The sequence below is a fragment of the Mus musculus genome, chromosome 6 (assembly GCF_000001635.26).
Source record: "Mus musculus strain C57BL/6J chromosome 6, GRCm38.p6 C57BL/6J".
Taxonomy (NCBI): domain Eukaryota; kingdom Metazoa; phylum Chordata; class Mammalia; order Rodentia; family Muridae; genus Mus; species Mus musculus.
In genome coordinates, this window is record NC_000072.6 from 68,555,675 (window position 1) to 68,580,212 (window position 24,538).

The window sequence follows — 24,538 nt, forward strand, 5'->3', positions numbered from 1 at the left end:
GTTGCCTAGTCAGAAGCCTCAAGTCTGCACTAAACCCACATATGGCTTATTCCTGAGATTATATGATCAAAGAAAAATTCTTGTAATTATCCTTAACCCCATTGTTAATCTAAATAATAGTTTAACTGTTTGTTATAGCTGTATTCTATATTATCATCATGTCTTCACTCTTATACTCTGGCCACAGTATATCTTTCGTGAAAGTAAATACCACAACATTCTGTATTCATTCAGTGGTTAATGGAAAAATGTATATACTATATTTTATAGATACTGTTTTTTTTATTTCAAATTCAACTCTCAAAATTTAATCTGTTCATTCTTCTTCTTATCCAAAGATAAATGACAGCAAATATTTTTCCTTAATGATCTTTTATATGGTAGGCATATACAAAGAGCCTCTTTGCATGTCAGTACGAGATATTGCAGTCCTTTTGCTCATAGACAAGCACTAGGAAAAATGAAATCTTGAACACATGCGATTTTTCCTTAAAACAATCGGAAGCATAATTTTTTTTCTACCCAGAGGACTTAGAGCATTTGTGTTTAATATCCCTGTGAGCTTTGCAGTAGCTGTGTGTCCAACACTGTACCAGATCTTCTACCAGACCCTTATAGTGAGTTTGTTTTTCTCTGTAAAACTGTAGGACCTATCTTTATGAAAGATATCACATGTACTTTACAAAGAGTTTTGATGCCGTCATATTCAACCTTCAACCTTTTATGCCTCATTGTGCACATAAGATTATGTTAATTATCACCCAGTATTTTTTTGAGGATGGAGTCTGGGAATCTGCACACAAACCACTGAGAAACCTATCTCAGTTCAATCAAGGATGGTTTCTTGTACTCCATACAATTGCTCAGGGCCACAGAACAGATTTGTAACAAGCTGCAGCCTTGAGTCCAGATCCTATAGGGTTTTGTAGCCTGAAATCTACAACCAACTGTGTAAAGTTATTCCATCAATCAGGGGAATTGGGATTTGAGATTCCTTACAAACATGTCTGTGTGGTACACTTATCCTGCTTCTATTTGTTGGGGTACTCTACTATGGCAGGGACCTTGCCTTGCCTGACAATTATGTCTTAACATACCAACCAGGATATCAGTTATTCAAGTACATGTCACTTTCTGCCAAGCAGGATGCCAGTTCCCAGGGAGGTCTTGGAAACTTAAATTTTACTCTATCTTTATTCAAAATGGAGTCTTATTCCAAAAAACTTTTCATATTGGTACAGGTGTCTCTCTTATGCTGGGGTTCATTCCAGGGGCAGGTTTTAAAGGCAAATACTATAAAAGCTTACACATAGGTGCAGGAAGTACTGCTTGATGGTTGCTTTGAGAGTAAGATTACTATGGCTAACTACACAAAGCAGTTCTAGCTGACCTCTATAGTGACTGGTTTCTAAAACACTAAAGCACAGAACATAACAGAATATACAATCAACTAGAGCTTGAAAAAGTTTCCTAGTAACAACACAAGAAAAAGTTGCCTTATAGCATTATTAACAGCACAAAGTGGCTGGCTAGAAAGGGAACCTTAGCATTTACCTAGGCCTTAATATTTTTCATCAAATTGTGCTTTTCTTAAACATACGTAAAATAAACTACTTATGGCCAGACTCCTGCATGTGAACCAAGACTGCCTACTTAGTTCTGTGGAATGAAAATGACTTCTGGCCCCTGATTATTACTCTGCTAGTCACTGTATTCACAGAGACCTGTGGTAAAATGTTTGATCACATTGTGAAGCCACAGGTGGAAAAGTTTTTCTTGATGTGGTATGGCTCAGCCCTAATATACACATTTAGCCCAAGAGCTTTCTATAAACAAAATTAAATAAAATCAACCATAGATCAGTATCTGAAACAGGCAACCAGTTGACAGGGAGTGAGCATGAGAAAACACAGGAAATAGAAAGGGGAGACATTTAGCTGAAGGGTATTTAAGACATCTCGGAGACTGAAGGAGAAGGACCTTTTCTCTTCTTAGAATTTGGTGAATTAGGAAGGTCAGTTGGACGCTTTCTCTATGTCTCTGACCAAGCAGGCTTTAACCACAGTCTCTGGCTCCTGAGGTTTCATTTGGTAAGTAGATTGTTGAGGATTTTGCTTAAAAACAAAACAAAACAAAACAATGGAGACCCCTATATATTTAAACATTTTGTTCTCAGCAAACATTGAGGGCAGCTATTCCAGTATACTGCAGGATAATAGAATAGAAGGTAAGGTTTTTGTTTGTTTGTTTTGTTTCGTTTTGTTTTAAGTTGGCAAATAAGGAGATAGCAATTTCAGTTTATTGGATAGTAATTTTGAAGTATACCCAAAGGAAAGCAAGCAAACAAACAAAACCTGATTAATACCAACACTTATGCCACATGTATTCCCGTAATTCTCCTAAGATTTATACCTGTTGAAGGAAACCAATGCTGAATGTAATCAAGATAGTTAGAGATGAACTTGGTTCTCAGAGACTTTCTATAGTTTCTTTACTTAGGGTTCACATGAAGCTCAGTGTTCTCTTGTTTGTTTTCCTATGACAAGACAGCTGTGGCTTATAAGAATATTTTCTCAGCATTAGCCCATAACCCTAAAAAAGATATCTTAACTAAGTTGCTTCTTCTGAGTTTTCTATCCTCTTCTACAAACACGTATTTAGATTTGGGGTTGTAAAACTACTAAGAAAATAAATACACAGTGAATTCAGGCTATTCCTATGAGGAGGATTGTGTCTGAACTATATCACCATGGTAGGACGTTTTATGCTTTGTGCACAATAATAAACAACAACATTTGCAGCTTCTACTTTTCTGATTTCCATGACTCAAAAGCAACTTATTTGAAAAGTTGATTCAAATGAAATGTGATTTTGATCTACTATCATTGAACCTGTCTGTGATTTCAGGGTTGTGGCTGGAAATAATATTGAGTAGGTGATTTGGAGACTGGGCTGGCTCTTTAGAAATCAATACACATATGGTTTATATAACTGTGTAAAGTGCTCTGACTTGAATTGTAGGAGATGGAGAATTACTCTTAAACTCTTAAAGGGAGATGGACAGGGAGACTGGAATGTAGATCATAACAATATCCCTGTTGATCCTGAAATGGAAACCATACTGTAAGATTATTTACAAATATTGAAAGTGGTTCTTATAATTTGTTTTCTTTCTTTCTTTCTCTCTCTCTCTCTCTCTCTCTCTCTCTCTCTCTCTCTCTCTCTCTCTCTCTCTCTCTTTTTTTTGAGGCTGAATCACTTTTCCTGTTCATGATTTTTAATTCACACTCCAAAATAATTTATTTGCAAAATTAATCTAAAGGATGCAGGGCCTGAAGGATTTTCTAAAATGCATTGACCATGCGGTGGCTTTAGCTATTTGCTTAGTGAAATTAGTCTTATACCTTTTCCCTTTATCAATAATGCTTCCCCACAGAACAGACACTTGCTTGATTTTAATCATCACATGTGTATTCTGGAGGACTAGGCTACTCATCCTGCATATACACAAATCATTCACTGCTAGTAGGAGAATCAGTAAGCTTACCATTCAAATCCATTTTTTATTGTGGGGTGTCCACCAGAGACAAATGCTTGCACATGTATTTAAGCCAATAGGGATTCTTTATTTCCTAGGCAGCAACTACACTGGGTATTTGGGATACCAAGTAGTCTCAAACCTTTCTTAGGGTGAGCGTTTAAGTATAAAAAACATGTGCAGTGTTGACATACTTCAGTATAACAAGAAAGTTACCCAGAAGCAGAAGTATAGAAACCAGAAAGAAAAATTAGTACATTTAGATATTTTCCCAGAACTGTGGACTCTGATGGATTATAACATTCCTTTGGGGGTGGGTAAGGAGGAGGAGGAGATATTGTATACATGCTGAGTTTTGTGACCTGAATGTTACTTCCATCACGAAATTAGTTGTGTTAAAGTCTGTTTACCTATTATGGTATGGAGGCCTGTTATATGCTCCATTGGTCTTGGTGCAAAAGTGAAAAAGGTGTCATATACTTGATGATGTAGAACCCCACTGTTAATCTAATCAGAAAGAGAAACAAAGGCCCAACAGCTACTGATTGCAGAGTAACTAACTACCCAAGGGACCTTATAGAACAGACTTGGGATCAAGTATTAGATATATGTCCTTATCTTGTTCTCTCTCTCTCTCTCTCTCTCTCTCTCTCTCTCTCTCTCTCTCTCTTTTTCCCCCTTTGAGGTTTTCCCCTACCACAAGATTTTTTTCTAACTATTCCTAATCAATCAATGTAGAGATAACAAGTTTCCTCTGAAGCCATACATATTCTCATTTATCTCTTGAGAAGTATGTTTAATCATATTTGATTTTGTAGAACCACTTTTGCAATAAAATTGAACTACTTGTTTTTAATCTCCAAAATGGAAAATTTCAATAATTCTACCTGATTTTTATACCTCTAAAAGTTGATCTCAACATGTATATTTAGTTTTTAAATTTTTTACCTTTTGTATTAAAGGGTGATATGTTTATGGCTACTGAGCCTGATATACCAATTTTAAACAGGAGTAGAATGAATTATGGGACAGCTTTTTTTTCCTTTTCTTTCCTCTTTTCTTTACTGCTTTTCTATTGTTCTCTCTTTTCTTTCTCTCTTTCTTTCTATCTCTTTCTTTCTTAATTTTTTCTTTCTTTCCTTCTTTTCTTTCTTTCTTCCTTTCTTTCTGTTTTTGTAGTCCAGGGTCTTTCTTCAAATACATGATTTCCTTCTTCCCCATTATATAGGTAAATTGGGGCAGAGCACTACTAAGGTGCATAAAGAGTGTTTTCAGTTCAAAAAAATATTAGAAGAAGCACATTTAGTCAAAACACTTATCCACTGCTACCAAATAGTTGCATGGTTTGGTAATATTGCTGTCATCCAGATTAATTGCTCCATAACAAAAACAAACAAACAAACAAACAAACAAAAACCAGGCATCACAATAAGGAGCAGTGTTTAGGTCAGAGGTTTTTATTTCACTCTCTGAAAACTTCCAACTTCTTCTAATATCAATCTGGTCTGTCTTAAAAGTTGAAATAAGTATTGTCAGTCAATATGTAAATATGTAGGTTCATTCATATCCATGTTTAGTACTTGGCCTGGGAGTCTAAGCATGAACATTGTCAAGAGTTGAAAACAGGGATATGGATCCAAGAGCTTCCAGGAGAGCAGGAGGTAGGATTCTAGATCATTGAATGTTAAGTGCCTTGAAGGAGAAATTTGATCAGACTCCTTGGCGAATGTAGAACATGATTGCTAGGAAACAAAGGTCTTAGGACCGTGAAACTCTATATTCACAATGTCTCTTTCTGTGACATAGAATATGATTTCTCAGGATCTCTATATTGCCCCAAGGCCAGAATGTTTTGCAAGAAAATTTTCAGAGAGTCCTAATATTAGAACTGCAATTTTGGAGTAGAAACTTCTTTGTTTCTGGGAAAAGTACATGAATTGAACTGTAAACTCTCTATTTCTATTGCGAAAAAATAAAATCAGTGTAAATATGGATTACTTGTCTGTAGTTACTGTATCTCACACCTTTCTAGTATCTGTCTTCTTTAGTTTGCAAGTGCAAACTAAAACAGACAGGACTGGAAATGACCCTGTATTCAAACCAAACACAGATGAAGGAGGTGGCAGAGCTATAGGGAGTTCAAGAGTCTGGGATCATGTGAAACATTAATTTTAATGGGTAGATAGTCTGAAGGCAATCTATTTAGTTTCATCTTCTGTGACTTATGCTCTCTTTGTGTGGATATGATTGATTCATGGTGGAATATCAGGCAACATCATAGCCGTAGGAGTGGAAGTGGGACCATGATGAATCCTGTTCTGAATTGGTTCCAGAGTCCCTTTTGTCCTGAAAGGTGGGCTACTGTCAGATCCCATTACTAGGTGAAGGCAACATCAAGGCACCAATCCCTAGAGAAGGTTTAAAGCTATTGAGACGCTTCAGTCCAGAAGGGAAATACTTCCAGAAATAATTTCTGGAAAAGGAAAAGGTATCTATAAAAATTAGCAAGTACTTGTATCTTTCCCTGGAAAACCAGATCTCAGTTAATTCATGTTTCCAAGAGTTGGTCTCTCATTTGGACCTCGTATTGGGTAAATGGCATATTCTTTTGCATTTACCTGAACACAAACCTGACAATGGGCTAAGGCATCCCATTCCAGGCTGTACAGTCTAAATATAGTATTTCTTGGTCTAAGAAACTCAAAGTGTTGTGGATCACAGATGAGTAGCCAGGTGAAGGGCTGTTATCAGAGTCCTATCAGTTGTTTCTAACAGAATCCTCTTTCTCTGGTTTTCCCCATAAACATGTAGACATGATCTGTTCATTCTTTTTCTTTACCATTGCATATGAGGCAGCATTAGGTCAGGGAACATCATAAGAATATCAATAGATCCCACTGAATTTATAGCCATTTTGAGGGGTAGCTTGGTCATAGAGTCAGCAATGTCTCCAAAATTTCATAGGAGAAGCTAATAACCTCTAGAAGGGCCATTTTTTTCTTTGCTTTTAATATCCCTTTCCACAATGTTGAGACGAATTTTTTTTTCTAATATATCACATCATGGACATGCCTGGTAGGTAGTAAAACTCTAGATACTCTCCCAGTATATGTTGGTAGAATTTAATTTCCCCATCTGAGAGCCTGGGTCAGATCACTCTATTCATCTCTCTGCAATGGGGTATATAGATTGAGTCCAAATCATTTCAATTAATGTAAGTATTTCACCTCCCATGTACCTGTTTTCATCTTTCATCTTGTGACAGTCATGAGTATGTACTTAAGGTGATCAACAGGAAAACAAGAATGATGGCAGTGACTTTTTCAAACTGGACACATGGGTGAGGAAGTTACAGAACCCGGTAGCTAACTCTGGTCTTCAATATCTACCATTCTGATGTTCCTCAGGGGAGCATCACAATGGCATGATGTGCTATGGATTAAAAGATCCTGTAAATTTCTGGGTTTTTGGTTACCTGTTTTGTGTTTGTTTGTTTGTTTGTTTTTTGTGTTTTGTTTTTTTGTTTTTGTTTTTTTTGGCTTGTTTTTCTTTTTATTCTCTTTTGGTAGCCATAGATTATTAGTAGCCACCACAGTTCTTATAAATGTGGGCCTCCTATAGCTAGAGTGTGATGATTGTGATAAGTATGTCACAGGGCATTTCCATGGCCCTAATATTTGTGTTGAAACTCCTTTTGTAATTTCTTTCATTTCATGAACAATGAATAAAAATGTTATGATATATCTGGAAATGCTAGGACTAAAACCCAAATCATAGTTCTTTTTAATTTTTAGAATGCACTTTTTTTTTAGTATCAGTACAGATTACAGGCACTGTGTTATTTTTGTGCTACTGTATAGAGAGGCTTTTATGTTTCTCTGAATTGGAATAGCCAAAGAAAGACCTAGCTGCATATAGGAACTCTTAAACCTTTCTCTTAGTCTTTGAAGTAGGGATAGTAGCAACTCTCCCTTGAGACACATTTCTTTTAGCTGGTAGTCAAGATACGTAGCCTCTGCTGTACTAAGTTGATCTTTCTTTGTTGACATTCAATAGCGCAAGGTCTGTAACAAGTGCAGCAGCCCCTTAGTGGCCCTATTACAATTTATTTATTAATATTCATTTTAGGAACTTTCTGTTAGGCAAGTCCTGGGGGATTGTCAGAGGGTGAAATACCAAACAGTTCTTCAATATCTTTATGTATAATGACAATTGTGTCTCACATCACAGAAGGTAACAGTAGTTTTTAATTTTTGAAAAAGGTCTCATTGCAATCTCTATTACTATATACATTTTTTTCTACCTTCAGAAAGTAGGACCTATTTATAATGTTTAAATTTTCTTGTTTTAATGACTTTTTTTATTACGTATTTTCCTCAATTACATTTCCAATGCTATCCCAAAAGTCCACTCCACTCACCCCCTACCCCACTTCCTTACCCACCCATTCCCGTTTTTTGGCCCTGGCGTTCCCCTGTACTGGGGCATATAAAATTTGCCTGACCAATGGGCCTCTCTTTCCAGTGATGGCCAACTAGGCCATCTTTTGATACATATGCAGCTAGAGTCAAGAGCTCTGGGGTACTGGTTAGTTAATAATGTTCCACCGATAGGGTTGCAGATCTCTTTAGCTCCTTGGATACTTTCTCTAGCTCCTCCATTGGGGGCCCTGTGATCCATCCAATAGTTGACTGTGAGCATCCACTTCTGTGTTTGCTAGGCCCCGGCCTAGTCTCACAAGGGACAGCTATATCACGGTCCTTGCAACAAAGGCTTGCTAGTGTATGCAATGGTGTCATCCTTTGGAGGATAATTATGGGAAGGATCCCTGGATATGGCAGTCTCTAGATGGTACACTCTTTTGTCTCAGCTCCAAACTTTGTCTCTGTAACTCCTACCATAGGTGATTGTTTCCAATTATAAGAAGGGGCAAAGTGTCCACACTTTGGTCTTCCTTCTTCTTCAGTTTCATGTGTTTTGCATCTTGTACCTTATATCTCGCTATACTAAGTTTCTGGGCTAATATCCACTTATCAGTGAGTACATATCGTTTGAGTTCTTTTGTGATTGTGTTACCTCACTCAGGATGATGCCCTCCAGGTCCAACATTTGCCTAGGAATTTCATAAATTCATTCTTTTTAATAGCTGAGTAGTACTCCATTGTGTAAATGTACCACATTTTTTGTATCCATTCCTCTGTTGAGGGGCATCTGAGTTCTTTCCAGCTTCTGGCTATTATAAATAAGGCTGCTCACTATTACTCTGATACCTAAACCACAGAAAGACCCAACAAAGATAGAGAACTTCACACCAATTTCTCTTATGAATATGGATGCAAAAATCCTCAATAAAATTCTCGCTAACTGAATCCAAGAACACATTAAAGCAATCATCCATCCTGACCAAGTAGGTTTTATTCCAGGGATGCAGGGATGGTTTAATATACGAAAATCCATCAATGTAATCCATTATATAAACAAACTCAAAGACAAAAACCACATGATCATCTTGTTAGATGCAGCAAAAGCATTTGACAAGATCCAACACCCATTCATGATTAAAGTTTTAGAAAGATCAGGAATTCAAGGCCCATACCTAAACATGATAAAAGCAATCTACAGCAAACCAGTAGCCAACATCAAAGTAAATGGAGAGAAGCTGGAAGCAATTTAATAAATTCTAAAAGATTACTTCAAATCATTAAATATTTAATATAATATTTCATTTACAAATTTACATGATCCTGCACTGGTCTTGGTAACATTATTTTTTGCTTGACCCTTATCTATAGCAGCAGTAGCAGCAACAATATCCAGGGAGGCACATGACCACTGAGGAAACACCTCACACTGTTCCATATTAACTTAGCTATTTGAAATAACCTAAATGTATTATATCAAGTTTTCTAAGAGTATGATATATTAGTTTTATCCTAGGATAATACTATTTCGAGTCTACATGGTTTTATTTGAACTACCTCAAAGGCAGATCAAAAGTTTCTTTAAGGAGTAATTAATAAGTCCTGTACTAGGTTAACTTTTGAAACTACGTTTCATGTATTATCATATGTGTTTCTTAATTGACTTCTTAATAAATTAGACTTTTTTTCCTGATCAAATACAGGACTCATGTAGATATGTGTGGCCTTAAACTTGTAGTGGAGGATGATCTTGAAATTCTATAATTACTGTTTCCTACTCTTAAGATCTGGGCCTACAAGAGTGTACTACCAGGCCAAGTTTATACAATGCTGGTGCTCTTAACTATTTTTTTAATACTAGGCAAAAAGTTCATCAATGTAGCTAAATCCCAGTATAATGTTTTCTTCTACCTCAGTAGCAAGAATTGAACTGCTAATATACTATATATATATGTATATATAAATACATATATATATATATATATATATATACTGAACTGCTAATGTACTATATATATACTATATATAATATATATTTATACATGTGTATATATAGACACACAAATATAAATGTATTTATCTGTAATAATAGCCTATACATTATTCTTTCAAGTGGTGTTATACATTCACAGAAAGAAACAGGTTCAGATACAACTCACTATTTTTTTTGTGTGTGTGAACACATTACAATTGCTATTAAGGATTATTCAGGGTTTTTTCTAGTCCCCACATGGACAAACACTCAACTTTGTCTTCATTTTTATAACCTCTCCAACAGGGGGAGGAAATAGTATATGTCTAACCAATGAAGATCACCAGACTGTGGGCTATTATCTAGTACCAAACACTGTAACACTAGGAGCAAGAGAAATTTCTAGTTTCTCATTCACTTGTCAGCCAGCATTTTCTCCTAGTATTTATCCACTGCTGTGAGAATGGTTTGGGCACACTGCATACCTACATTTAGTCACTGGAGACTAGAGATCCTAGCAATAGTCTGTGTTGTATATATATATATATGCCTGTCTTGGGACAAGGGCTCTGAATAGGTGTAAGTATCACAACTCTTTCATTTTCCATTCATCTATCATAATCTAGTACAGAGTTTTTGATGCTGCTGAAATGTTTATCTTTATAACCTGGAGAGAGTTTGCCTGTTGACATTTTTTCTATTTATTTATGTATTTATTTACACTCCAGATTCCCCTCCGCCCCCATCCACCCTCTAACTGTTCCACATCCCATACCTCCTTGCCAAACCCCTGTCTCCACAAGGATTTCCCCACCACCTACACCACCTGATCTCTAAACTTCCTGGGGCCTCCTGTCTCTCTTGAGGGTTAGGTGCATCATCTCTTCTTGAACAGAGATCCAGCAGTCCTCTGCTGTAAATGTGTTGGGGGCCTCACATCAGCTGATATATGCTGCCTGTTTGGTGGTCCAGTATTTGAGAGATCTCAGGGATCCAGATTAATTGAGACTGCTGGTCCTTTTTCAGGGTCACCCTCCTTCTCAGCTCTTTCAGCCTTTCCCTAATTCAACCACAGGAGTCAAAAATTTCTGTCTAGTGGTTGAGTGCAAAATTCTGCATCTGACTCTTTCAGCTGCTTATTGGATCTTCTGGAGCGTGGTAATGCTAGGTCCCTTTTTGTGAGTGCTCCATAGTCTCAGTAATAGTGTCAGGCCTTGTGACCTCACTTTGTGCTGTATCCTACTTTGAGCCTGTCACTGGACCTCCTTTTCCTCAGGCCCCTCTCCTTTTTACCCTGTAGTTCTTTCAGACAGTAATAACTATGGGTCAGGGTTGTGACTGTGGGATGGAAACCCCATCCCTCATTTGATGCCCTGTCTTCTAATGCTGCTGCTGGAGGTGAGCTCTACAAGTTTCTTTTCCCTACTGTCAGTCATTTCATCTAAGTTCCCTCCATTTAAGTCCTGAGAGTCTCTTGTCTCCCAGGTCTCTGGTGCATTCTGGAGGATTCCCCCAACCCCCTACTTACTGAGGTTGCCTGGATGTCATTCTTTCTGCCTGCTCTCAGGGATTCATCCTATTCCCTCACCCAATAACAGATCAGGTTACCCTCTTTCCCCCCACCAAGCCCCCATGCACTTTCCCTCCAAGGGCCCTCCCTTCCTCCCCACTTGTGATTCCTTTCTTCTCCCTCCCAAGTAGGACTGAGGTGTCCTCACTTGGGTACTTCGGCTTGTTCAACTTTTTGAGTAGTTCTGGGGACTGTACATTTAGTAGTCTGTTGTTGTTGTTGTTGTTGTTGTTTTTTCCTAATATCAACTTATTTCTGAGTACATACCATGCATGCCCTTTTTGGTCTGAGTTACTTCACTCAGGAGGATATTTTCTAGTTCAATACAAGCAGCCTTCCTTTATACAAATGATAATCAGGCTGAGAAATAAATTAGGAAAACAACTACCTTCACAATACCCACAAATAATATAAAATAACTTGGGTTAACTCTAACCAAACAAGTGAAAGACCTGTACAACAATAACCTCAAGACTTTCAAGAAGGAAATCGAAGATCTCAGAAAATGGAGAGATCTCCCATACTCATGGATTGGCAGAATTAACATCGAAAAAATAGTCATCCTACCAAAGGCAATCTATGGACTAAATGCAATCCCCTTCAAAATCCTAACACAATTCTTCCAAGACATGAAAAGAGCAATTATCAAATTATATGGAACAGCAAAACAAACAAACAAACGAAGAAACAAAAAACAGAATAGCCAAAACAATTCTTAACAATGAAAGAACGGCTGGGGAAACAATAAAAGAAGCCTGACCCCAACCTTTACTACAGAGCAAGAGTGATAAAAACTGCATGGTATTGGTACAGAGACAGACACATTGGTCAATGGAATATAATTGAAGACACAGAAATAAAACCACACACTTACATGCATTTAAACTTTAACAAAAACACTAAAAATATACAATGGAAAAGGAAAGCATCTTCAATAAATGATGCTGGTCTAACTGGTTGTCTGTATGAAAATAGACCCATATTTGTCTCCTTGCACAAAGCTCAAGTCCAAGTGGATCAAGGACCTCATCATAAAACCAGATACACTGAATCTAATACAAAAGAAAGAAAGAGCCTTGAACTCATTGGCACAGGGGGAAATTTCCTAAACAGAACTCCAGTGGTTTATGCTCTAAGATCAAGAATTGATAAATGGGGTCTCATGAAACTGGAAAACTTCTGTAAGGCAAAGGGCATAATCAATAAGACAAATTGGCAACCTACAGATTGGGAAAGTATCTTCACTAACCGCACATCTGATAGAGGGCTAATGTTCAAAATATATAAAGAACTCAAGAAGCTAACCACCCAAAACCAAATCAAAACAAAAGAACAAAAAAAACCAGCCCAATAAAAAAATGGGATATAGAACTAAACTGAGACTTCATAACAGAAGAATCTGGAAGGGCTGAGAAGCACCTAAAGAAATGTTCAAAGTCCTTAGTGATTAGGGAAATGAAAATCAAAAGGACCCTGAGATTCCACCTTATACCAATCAGAATGGGTAAGATCAAAACCCCAGGTGACATCACATATTGGCAAGAATTTGGAGTAAGAAGAACACTCCTCCATTGCTGGTGGGATAGCAAACTGATACCACCACTCTGGAATTCAATCTGGAGATTTCTCAGAAAATTGTAAATATATCTACCTGAAGATCCAGCAATACCACTCTTGGGAATATATCCAAAAGATGCCCCACCATGCCACAGGGGCATGTGTTCTACTATGATTCTAGTGGCCTTATTTGTGACAGCCAGAAGCTGGAAAGAGAAAATGTGGTTCATTTACATAATGAAATACTACTCAGCTATTAAGAATGAGGACATCCTGAGTTTTTCAGGCAAATAAATGGGACTTGTTGACATTTTACATAACTTTTGAAGTTAAAAATATAAAGACCATGTGATGAAATCACATCTGCGAATATGACAGAAAATTTTTTACCTAAACGGCAGACATGGAGTTTGATCTCCACTCTGAATGCAAAGGATCATTATAGGATGTGAAAAGAGAGGCAAGTCTATTGAGAAGTTTCTTTTAAACTTTTTTTTTAATCTTTAATATGGCTAATGGTATTAATCTATGGAAATGATAGCTTTACCTCTACTTTTTTTCAAATCATTTACTACCAACACTGAAATAAGTTACCATCTTGGTGGATTCTATATATTTGTGAACATGATATAATTGATTAATGAAAACATACATGTCTGTTATCAAGACATGAGTACATACATAATAATGGGTAGAATCAGGACATGGGTCATAACTTTTGTCTCTACCGAAGACTCATTGATGTATCCCTTTCAGCAAGCACTATAAAAAAATACTTCAAAGTCCAGCAGTGGTGGCGCATGCCTTTAATCCCAGCACCTGGGAGGCAGAGGCAGGTGGATATCTGAGTTTTAGGCAAGCCTTGTCTACAGAGTGAGTTCCTGCCCTTCTTCACAAAACTTGTCTTCCAGTATTATTCTATTCTTCTTCTTCTTCAGGAAATCATTGTTATTAAAAATGATTCATGCTGAGTTCAATGGGAGTTGTGTAGCTCAATCATGGGGGTACATCTACAAAACTTCCATACACAAGGCTCAGGGAACAGTTTGGAAAATTGCAGTTGAAACACTGTAAGAACCAAAAGACTGGGTAGTTTGCTCTAAGATTGTATTTCCTACTGATAACAGACAATATACCTGTATAATCTCACTTAAATGATTGCCTAAATGTGAACTGAAAAAAGGAGGACACCAGTGAACTTGTCAAAATAGAAGGGATAAACCCTGTGTGGTCTCAGTTCTACACAAAGAAGTATACACAGCTTAATAAAGCTAGGAGCAGGAGAGGTCTTCCTCTCCAGGGTAGAGCACAGCCAATTGATTGGCTGTACAATAATGATCTACCCTAAATATATACATATACATATATGTGGGTTTATTCTCTCTCTCTGTGTGTCTGTGTGTGTGTGTCTGTGCATGTGTGTGTGTGTTTGTGTGTGTGTGTGTATAAGTACATGTACTTATGCCATAACAATTAAGAAAAAAGAGGTGATGAATTAAAAGTTGAGGAATAGAGGATATTTGGGAAGTTTTGTAGGAAAGAAATATAACAAAAATTTATTATTAACATTCAATCTCACATATAAACAAGAAAAACAGATGAAGATGCACTACCTCAATAATCTTCACAGAAAAATATGAGACAGCCTTATAACAATTTATATACTGTTTATAGCTATGCTGCATGTCCCAGGCCCTGCTATAAGGGAAATAAAACAGAAAATCCTATATTGAATATGACAGAAATCAAAGTATATGCATCTCATAGACTGGTGCTGGTGCTGTTCTTTTGTTGTCCAAAGAGGAGCACATTCTCTACAAATAAACCCAGATAAACCTATACTGGCTCTCTTATCTAAAACAGTAGAAGACCATAGGCCTCTAATGAGCAACTGACCTGACTAATACCATGGCATTCCTACCCTTGGCTGATTTGCATGTGCCCAGAGCACAGCCCACTGCTCAGATGGCTTCTTTAAAAACAGGTCACACCCTGTGCTGGAGTCAGCTTCACACATGTTACACAGAGACATGAACATGCTCACTCAGCTCCTGGGATTACTGCTGCTCTGGTTTGCAGGTAAGGAAGACTGAATAAACTGAAAATGTATACATATGAGCATGGTTGGTGCTCCATGGTCTCCATAAATATTGTCTTATAGCAATATACATTGTGTTGGAATTCTTTTTCAATTTTCAATCTTAGGTGGTAAATGTGACATTCAGATGACCCAGTCTCCTGCCTCCCAGTCTGCATCTCTGGGAGAAAGTGTCACCATCACATGCCTGGCAAGTCAGACCATTGGTACATGGTTAGCATGGTATCAGCAGAAACCAGGGAAATCTCCTCAGCTCCTGATTTATGCTGCAACCAGCTTGGCAGATGGGGTCCCATCAAGGTTCAGTGGTAGTGGATCTGGCACAAAATTTTCTTTCAAGATCAGCAGCCTACAGGCTGAAGATTTTGTAAGTTATTACTGTCAACAACTTTACAGTACTCCTCTCACAGTGATTCAAGCCATAACATAAACCACCCTCTACACTTCACTCTCCAAACAAAGCCATCAGATAATTCTAACTTATGGTTTCATAGCCACTCCTAGTTTCACCAAATATACAAGGAAGCAGAAGTGAAAGCCTGCTCTGCTGCAAATGCTCCCTCTGTTGTCTCTAGCTTCAGGGACCCTTTTGCTTAGGCCAAATTTAAAGGATGATGTGCTGCCTTTGCATGAGGATCAGAGTAACTTTTTTATCCTAAATCTTTCCCCAAAAACCAGTACTAAAATTAGAAATGCTTCTCATGGTTCACAAGAAAAAAAAATAACTCTACACACACACACACACACACACACACACACACATACACACACACACACACACACACATGCCCTTGTGACAATTTTGGGCCTCTAGCCTGGGTGATTTCTTTTTGGTTTTTGAATTATTCTTGGGATGCCAGTAAGAATAACCCAGTAATCCCGTGGTGGGTGCTGCAATGTCTTCAAACATACCTCCAGGAACCCCACTGGGATGTCTCTTGGAAAATCTCAAATCGTAGATGCTAATGCCTGACTTGAAGGCATTAAAATTAATATACCTCTGTAATAAGGTCTGGATCCAGTAGCAGCTAGATAATTGTTCCAAATGGCCGCTCAATGGTACCCTTGATCCTATTATTTTAAGGGATCTTAAAAATACTGCCTGTGAACTGGTAAATGGAAAGAGGTCCCCATGTCCAAGCATTCATCTATCTTTGCTTCAATCCCTTCTTGTGCTCTTCTTGTTCCCCAACCCAACTTCTCTTAGCTATGCAACCTGTACAACCTCTGCCATATGATGCTACAATGCTAAACCCAGCTAACGAATCACCTCCTTTTTGCCACATATCTGTTTACATGCCGCTGAATCACCAAAGTGCTGCCTCAGTTTTTCCTCACCAGGATACCCCAGAGCCTGCTACCTCTTCCTCTCCAGGCCTCTCCTCATCTTCTCTGCCAGCTGCAGGTCACTCCAAAGTTCTACATTGACACTTACTTTCACACACACCCCACACCATACCACACTCTAAGGCCACAGCCAAACCCTCAAGTCCCCATCCCTGCTCTGCCCTCCAGGGATACCTGACCCAGCATCAGTCCTTCCTCTAAGAGAAGTTGCTGGGGGTAGATGGCCTTGTCAGAGTACATGTTCCTTTCTTGCTGAATGAACTTTCTCAAATAGAAAGTAGACCAGAAGCTGGAAAGAACCCAGATGCCCCTCAACAGAGGAACGGATACAAAAATGTGATACATTTACACAATGGAGTACTACTCAGCTATTAAAAGGAATGAATTTATGAAATTCGTAGACAAATGGTTGGACCTGGAGGGCATCATCCTGAGTGAGGTAACACAATCACAAAAGAACTCAAATGATATGTACTCACTAATAAGTGGATATTAGCCCAGAAACTTAGTATACCCGAAATATAAGATACAATTTGCAAAACACATGAAACTGAAGAAGAAGGAAGACCAAAGTGTAGACACTTTGCCCCTTCTTAGAATTGGAAACAATCACCCATGGAAGAAGTTACAAAGTTTGGAGCTGAGACAAAAGGATGGACCATCTAGAGACTACCATATCCAGGGATCCAACCCATAATTAGCCTCCAAATGATGACACCATTGCATATACTAGCAAGCGTTTGCTGAAAGGACCCTGATATAGCTGTCTCTTGTGAGACTAGGCCGGGGCCTAGCAAACACATAAGTGGATGCTCACAGTCAGCTATTGGATGGATCACAGGGCCTCCAATAGAGGAGCTGGAGAAAGTATCCAAGGAACTAAAGAGATCTGCAAGCCTGTAGGTGCAACAACATTATGAACTAACCAGTACCGGGAGTTCTTGACTCTAGCTGCATATGTATCAAAAGATGGCCTAGTCGGCCATCACTGGAAAGAGAGGCCCATTGGACATGCAAACTTTATATGTCCCAGTACAGGGGAATGGCAGGGCCAAATAGTGGGAATGGGTGGGTAGGGGAGTCGGGGGGAGGGTATGGGGGACTTTTGGGATAGCATTGGAAATGTAATTGAGGAAAATATGTAATTAAAAAAATATTTAAAAAAAGAAGAAGAAGCAAATACACCCAAGAGGAGTAGACTGCAGCAAATAATCAAACTCAGGGCTGAAATCAACCAAATAGAAACAGAAAGACCTATACAAAGAATCAACCAAACCAGGAGCTGAGAAAATCAACAAGACAGATAAACCCTTAGCCAGACTAAACAGAGGGCACAGAGACAATATCCAAATTAATAAAATCAGAAATGAAAAGGGAGACATTACAATGAAATATATCTTAAAATAATTATGTTTGTTGAATTTTAACAGTTGAAAATATTAAAATCATGTTCTACAAAAAAAGAAAGAAAGAAAGAAAGAAAGAAAGAAAGAAAGAAAGAAAGAAAGAAAGAAAGAAAGAAAGAAAGGAAGGAAGGAAGGAAGGAAGAAAGGAAGGAAGGAAGGAAGGAAGGAAGGAAGGAAGGAAGGAAGGAAGGAAGAAAGAAAGGAAGTAGACTGGGTTTCTATACTTCTAAGTCCTTTATTAAGGAATTCCTTTATTAAGGAATTTCAATATATTACACAATCTTCCAGCTTGACTTTCCATGATGTACATATGATACTTACTAATAACTTACTTCCTGAGGAAAGCAAGCAAGTATGGGTGAAACCAAGAATGCATGTAGACAAAATTCATCAAACTGATAGATCATATCCAATCAGATAAGAGACAGTGCCAGACCATGGTCCTTGATGGGATTATAATTCCACATGTGGTATTTTAGCCAGAGACAGGTCTATTACATGCCTTTTGGCAGGCTTAAGAAAGACAGCCTTAAAGGTGGTAAATTTTGAAAATTCCAAGAGGTTTTCCAGATAAACAGGAAAATCCATCTCAATTTTTAGAACACCCAACAAAGACTTTAGTGCAGCATACCAATCTGAACCCTGAAAAACCAGAAGGTAAGCAACTTCTGATGACCTACTTCTTTTCCCAGAGCTACCCCAACATAAAAGCTAAACTTAAAAAGCTGGAGAGGGGACCCCTAACTCTCCAGGGAGAAGTTTTAGTGCTGGTTTTCAAAGTGTACCATGGGAGAGATGAGAAAGCCTGCAAACAAAAATACCATATGCTGGCAAAGGCTTTCTGATCAGCTCCAGCCACTGCCCTGGACTCCTGGTCTTCTAAGACTCAGAGACTAGCAGGTACCTGCTACAAATGAGGTCAACAAGGTCATTGGGCAAAAGCCTGCTCTAACTTCCACAAGCCAAGGGAACCATGACGTAGGTACCATCAAGAGGGAGATCAATTGCCCTCATGTTATGCAGAAGAAAGGGACATCACCCCAAGATAAACCTCCAGATGATCTCCTAGGCTTGGCTATGGCTGACTGAGGGATCCAAGCTCCCCTGACCTGACCACTGCCATCACTTGCAGGGAGTCCTAGGTAGATATCATGGTATGTGGGTGGCCCATCACCTTCCTCTTGGACACTGGAGCCACTTTATTTGGTCCTGACAGAGTTTTGGGGACCCACTTCTCTTTCTTGTCTTCCTATTGCCAGGGTAAAAGGACAGCCTTACTTCCCTGACCAGACCCCACCACTTAGTTGCATTTTTAGGGGTGTACCTCTCACCCATTTCTTTTTGGTAGTGCCAACATATCTTGTCCCCTTATTGGGAAGGGATCTCCTAGCTAGGCTGTTAGACTCTATTTCCTTTGCTCCCCCCATTTGCATAAACCCAAGCTTACCAGCAGCCCCTCTGCTTCTTCTAGCCAGCCAACCTACTAACATTAACATGTTATTTCCTTTACCAACTTCTCAGGTAGATCCCCAAGCCTGGGATGACCAGAACCCCTTTGTTGCTAAACTCCATTCTCCATTCTCCTGTTGTCATCCAATTACTGGAGTCAATCACCCCCCCTCTCCCCCTCCCTCCCTCAGCCTTCCCTTCCCCCTGTCCAGAGTCTCAGGGGACATAAGCCTATCAATTCTGACCCCTTGAGAAAAATGCCTTCACTCTGCTTCTTCCCCCTTTAACACCACTATTCTAGCAGTTAAGAAACTTAATAGTACCTATTGCCTGGTTCAAGATTTCAGGCACATTAATTCTGCAGTGGTTCCCCTCCATCCTGTTATGGATAATGCTTACACACTTCTTTACACTATCTCCTCAGGACTTCCCAGTCTTAGATCTAAAGGATGCATTTTTCTCTATCCCCCTAGATGCCCAGTCACAGAACATATTTGCCTTTACCTGGACAGATCCTGATACCTAATTTTCTACCCAAGGGACTCTTCCCTGTTCTACCTCAGGGATTTCATGACAGGCCACACCTATTTGGTCAGGCCCTTGTTTCTGACTTACTATCTCTGTTTCTCCCTAAATCTAAGATTATACTTTCCATAGATGATGTCCTTCTCTGTAGCCCCTCTTTAGAAATTAGCCAAGCTGACACCTCTGCTCATATAAATTTCCTCTCTAGTCAAGGCTACAGGGTCTCACCTTCTAAAGTCCAACATTCCACTCCTCAGGTGACCTATTTGAGACTAAAATTACCCAAACCACAAGGTTATTACCTCGAATAGAACAAATCAGATTCAGTCTCTAACTGTTCCTTCTCTAAAGGAAGAGATTTTATCATTCCTAGGAGGTTTTTTTTTTTTTTTAAGTTCATGGGTTCCTTTCTTTTCCCTCCTTTCTCATCCCTTATATGAAGCAGTGTTGGGCCACACCCATGAACTTCTTTTCAAATATATTACCAAGCCCTTTCAAAGGCTCCAATAGGCTCTCTTCAAGGCCCCAGCTTTACAGGCCCCTGGCCTGTCTCATCCTTTTTCCCTCTACATAACTAGAAAAAACAAAACAAAAACAAAATAGAAAACAAAAAACAAAACAAAAACCAAAAAGATGAATTTACCCTTGGAGTCTCAGGTCATAAACTGGGACCTTCATTTGCAACTATAACATACTTGTCAAAAAATCTAGATCTAACCATCCAGGGATGGGCACCTTGTATCCATACCTTAGCAGCTACTGAACTCCTTATTCAAGAGTTAAAAAGAAACTAAATTTTGGGTCACCTATAACTGTCTTCTCTTCTCATAACTTGTCACATCTCCTAACTTATAAAGGCTTATAGACTCTAATTCCCTCCAAGGTTGTTTTGCTTCAGGTATCTCTAAAAGAAGACCCCACACTCACCTTCCAATCATGCCCACCTCTTAATATTTCTAATCTTCTTCCTCAGCCAAATACTTACCACTCCCTATCTCACTCCTGCACTGAAACTTTAGAGGAAATATTACCTCATCCTTCACACATACATCAGGACACACTGGCTCAGGCCATCTATATCTGGTATATTCAGATGGCAGCTCCTTTTTTACATGAAAGGGACAGAAGAACTGGCTATGCCATATTATCAGACACCGAAAACTGAGCTTCCTTTCTGCTACATATATACCAGAGGACTTGGTCCAGCCCATGTATGTCTTTTGGTTGGTAGCTCAAACTCTGACAGCTTCCAGGCATTAAGGTTTGTCTTTTGGTCTTCCTGTGGGGAAGACCCCTTCTACTTTGGGGTCTTTAATCCTTCCCCTATCTCTTCTGTAAGTGTCTGGACCTCCATCTAATATATGACTCTTTGTATTTGAATTTGTTTCAGACTGCTGCTGAGTAAAGCCTATCAGAAGACAGTTATGCTAAGCTCCTATCTGTAAGCTTAAGAGCACCACTAATGGTGTCAAGGACTGGTGTTCACCCATGGGGAAGGTTTCCAGTTGGGCCAGTTATTGTTCTACCTTTTTTTTTTTTTTTTGGTCTCTTCTCCATTCTTCTCTTTCTTTCAGCAGGATAAGTTTTGGGTCATTTGGTGGGTATTATCAACAGATAAATACAGGTAAGGTACTCCCTTAAAAAAAAAGAAAAAGAATTAAACATGTAAAAATATTTCACTGTTAAGAGTGGAACTGGTGACTTTAGGCTGAATAAATGCTCTATGTTGTGTTGGACAGAAAACATAACTTTGACTTAAAGTTAGATGAATAGAAGGAAACAAAGAAGGTCAGTGTAGAAGCATACACTTATGCTTTTATTTTACAATAAAAATACCATTTGTTAAACATAGAGTAATGATCTAAAGGAAAGAGCCCAAATACTGAGTTTCATAACTAAATTGTCTTCCTCACATAAGAGAAACTTGTCCTTTAGTACTCAAGGCTCTTTTTTCACTCAGCCAATACAGCAAGTTTAGTTGTCCTTTGCCTTTTGAAGTTTTGAAGTTGACTGGCTTGTCTTTTTCTCTGTGAACACTAAATAATTCCCAAATCAGTGTCTCCTACACTCTGAGTTGACCATACATGATTGTGATCCTTCTTACTCGTGCTTTTATTCCATAGATGTAGAGATGTTCTACAGGCAGAGTAAATCCTCGAAACAACTCTGATTCAAAAAAACTAGAAATTCCCGTATCAACTACTAGTTCAACTTCATACCATGCTTATTAGTTATACATCAACTTATGTCAAGGTAAAGTCATCTGAGAAGAGGTCACCTCAACTGAGAAAATGACTTCATAAAGCATGGCTATATACAAAACAGTAAATTGTTTCCATAGTTTCTTAATGTCTCAATTGAGGAAATGCTTTCATAACATGGGACTGTATACAAAGCAGTAGATGATTTTCTTAATTAGTAATTGATAGCAGGTTGGAGGCAGTAAAGCTGCTCCTGGTACTAGATTCTATAAGAAAACAGGCTGAGTAAATCATAAAGATCAAAGCCAATAAGTACCCCTCCAATGACCTCCATATCAACTCCTACCTCTGGGTTACTGCCTTGATTGAGTTCCTGTCATTTAGTCCTTTGATGATGAACACTGATGTGGAAGCATAAGACAAGTAAACGCTTATCTCTCTGACTTGCTTTGACTGTCATCTGTTTAGGGGTGGTCTTGTGTACTGTATACTCAGATGTTGAGTTCTTTGCCCAGAGATCTAGTTACAGTCAGGATGCTGACATTATCATGATTATTGAATTATCTTTTATATCAATGTTGTGTAAAGAATACTCTTCAATGATCTCTAATAGTTTAATTAAGAGTTGATCATCCTACAGCTAGACAGAGAAGGGAAGACTTTGGATCCCAGGAAGAGGGTCACTGTTGTGTCCGGCCAGTGGCTCACATGTCTGGGTTCTAGTCTGGAAAGGCATCTTGGAATCTGGAAGAGAAGAGGGAGCTAGGCGGACGAGAGAAAGATGAAGCTAAGATAAAATTCTAATCAAAGCTCAACTTTACTAATTCGTGCACCGAATTATGAAGGAGGGGAAGGGGCCCGATTCCCACCAAATCATCTTGGAGTAAGGTTGCAGGTGAACACGTGAACACGTGATAGCTCCAGAAGAGCTAGGTGGCAGGCGATGGCAGGCAGCTGCAGTGGGAGTGGCAGGACGATTGGGGCAAGCTCTGCCCCAATGCTCTCTAACACTTAAACCTGAGCAAACAGGTTTCAGGCTGGGGAGGGGAGGTTACAGGTCACAAAGGGGAAAGGAAAAAGAGAAGATGTGGCTATGAGGAAGGGGATTCAGGATGAATTGTAGAGAACAGGTTGTCAAAGGATTTTCCATGAAGATATATATGGAGTAAAGCAAATCCAGGCAAAACTGAGGAGGCATGTGACAAAGGACATATGACTTGGAAGTAGCTAAGATAACGTAGAAGGTAAAAATAGATGATTATCTACCCATCCATAGTGCTTAAAACTTGATAATAAATGTAATAGGTATTTTTATGAAACATTTAGGAGCTAGAATGGGACCAGGAAGTGATATTACCTTAAATTTCTCTCTATGATGATCTCTCTTCACAGTAGTAGTAACTCTAAGATACACATTGAAAACAACTATTGAAGGCTGAGTTTGGAACAAGCTACCCAAGAAAATTCACAAGCAATAATGATTATTCATGCAATTGAGAATCTAGGGTATTGTACAAGCAATAAAGTATGGAAAAGGACATTACACTGTTGGATAAATGAGTGACAGTAGGCTATTTATACTAGAATTCTCTGAATTCAATATTTCTCTAAATGAGTGCAGGTGAGCTACTGGCTATTGAAATATTCTTGGAGATGTAAAGTCATTGTCTTTAGTTGTGAAACCACCAGAAATCCCACTAAGCTCCAGTAGATAACTATAAACATGATCAAAGAGACATCCTGGTTAAATACAGTGAATCACATAAGCAAACAAACAAAAGAAAAGAGTATGGGAATGGAATTGTACAGAGGAGAGAAAAGAAATGGTACAAATGGAAATACTAGTAATGCAATATACACATACACAAATTTCTGCAACAACAAATTTAGCAAATAAAATGTCTTTAGAGCAATATAACAGATGCTCCAAAAATAAATGTAATAAATTTATTCAAACATAAGATCAGTTTTTAAAATGTACAGTAAATAATAAAAAAGGTACTGAAATGATTATTCAGCATAAAAGCATGTACTGTAAAGTTAATTGTACTCTGATCCCAAGTTGTCTGGGACAAACATGACCAAGGCAGGACTCAGTAGAACAGAGAATTTGCCTGTGCTTTGGGAGTTCAGGAACTATTCTCACAGAGTAGATTTGAGCTGTGCTACTAAGTGTTGTCAGTTGTGGTTTTTTGTTGTTGTTGTTGTTGTTGTTGTTGTTTGTTTGTTTTTTCCTTTGTAAGTTTTTATAAAGTCAATGTTATGAAATGAAACTAAGGAGCTACACTAGAAATGAAGACTAAAGCCTCCAAAATCTTTAGAGATTTCATGACTGATGTGCAGCAATTATTGTAACTGAAATTCTTCTAACCCGTGTTAATTCTGTTCGCTGTAGATTAACCATCCCCTTCAGACATTATATGGTTCTTACAGGTCCAACATCTTGAAATCCCC

General features: G+C 38.5%; 1 gene segment (V, D, J or C) and 1 further gene; both read left to right on the top strand.

The window, feature by feature from the left end:
* Igk (immunoglobulin kappa chain complex) overlaps positions 1-24,538 on the top strand; it is a 3,171,119-nt gene that overhangs the window by 1,000,039 nt on the left and 2,146,542 nt on the right.
* On the top strand, positions 15,089-15,561 carry Igkv12-98 (immunoglobulin kappa variable 12-98). The segment is given in 2 exon segments: positions 15,089-15,137; positions 15,264-15,561. Coding segments are annotated over 2 exon segments (347 nt in total).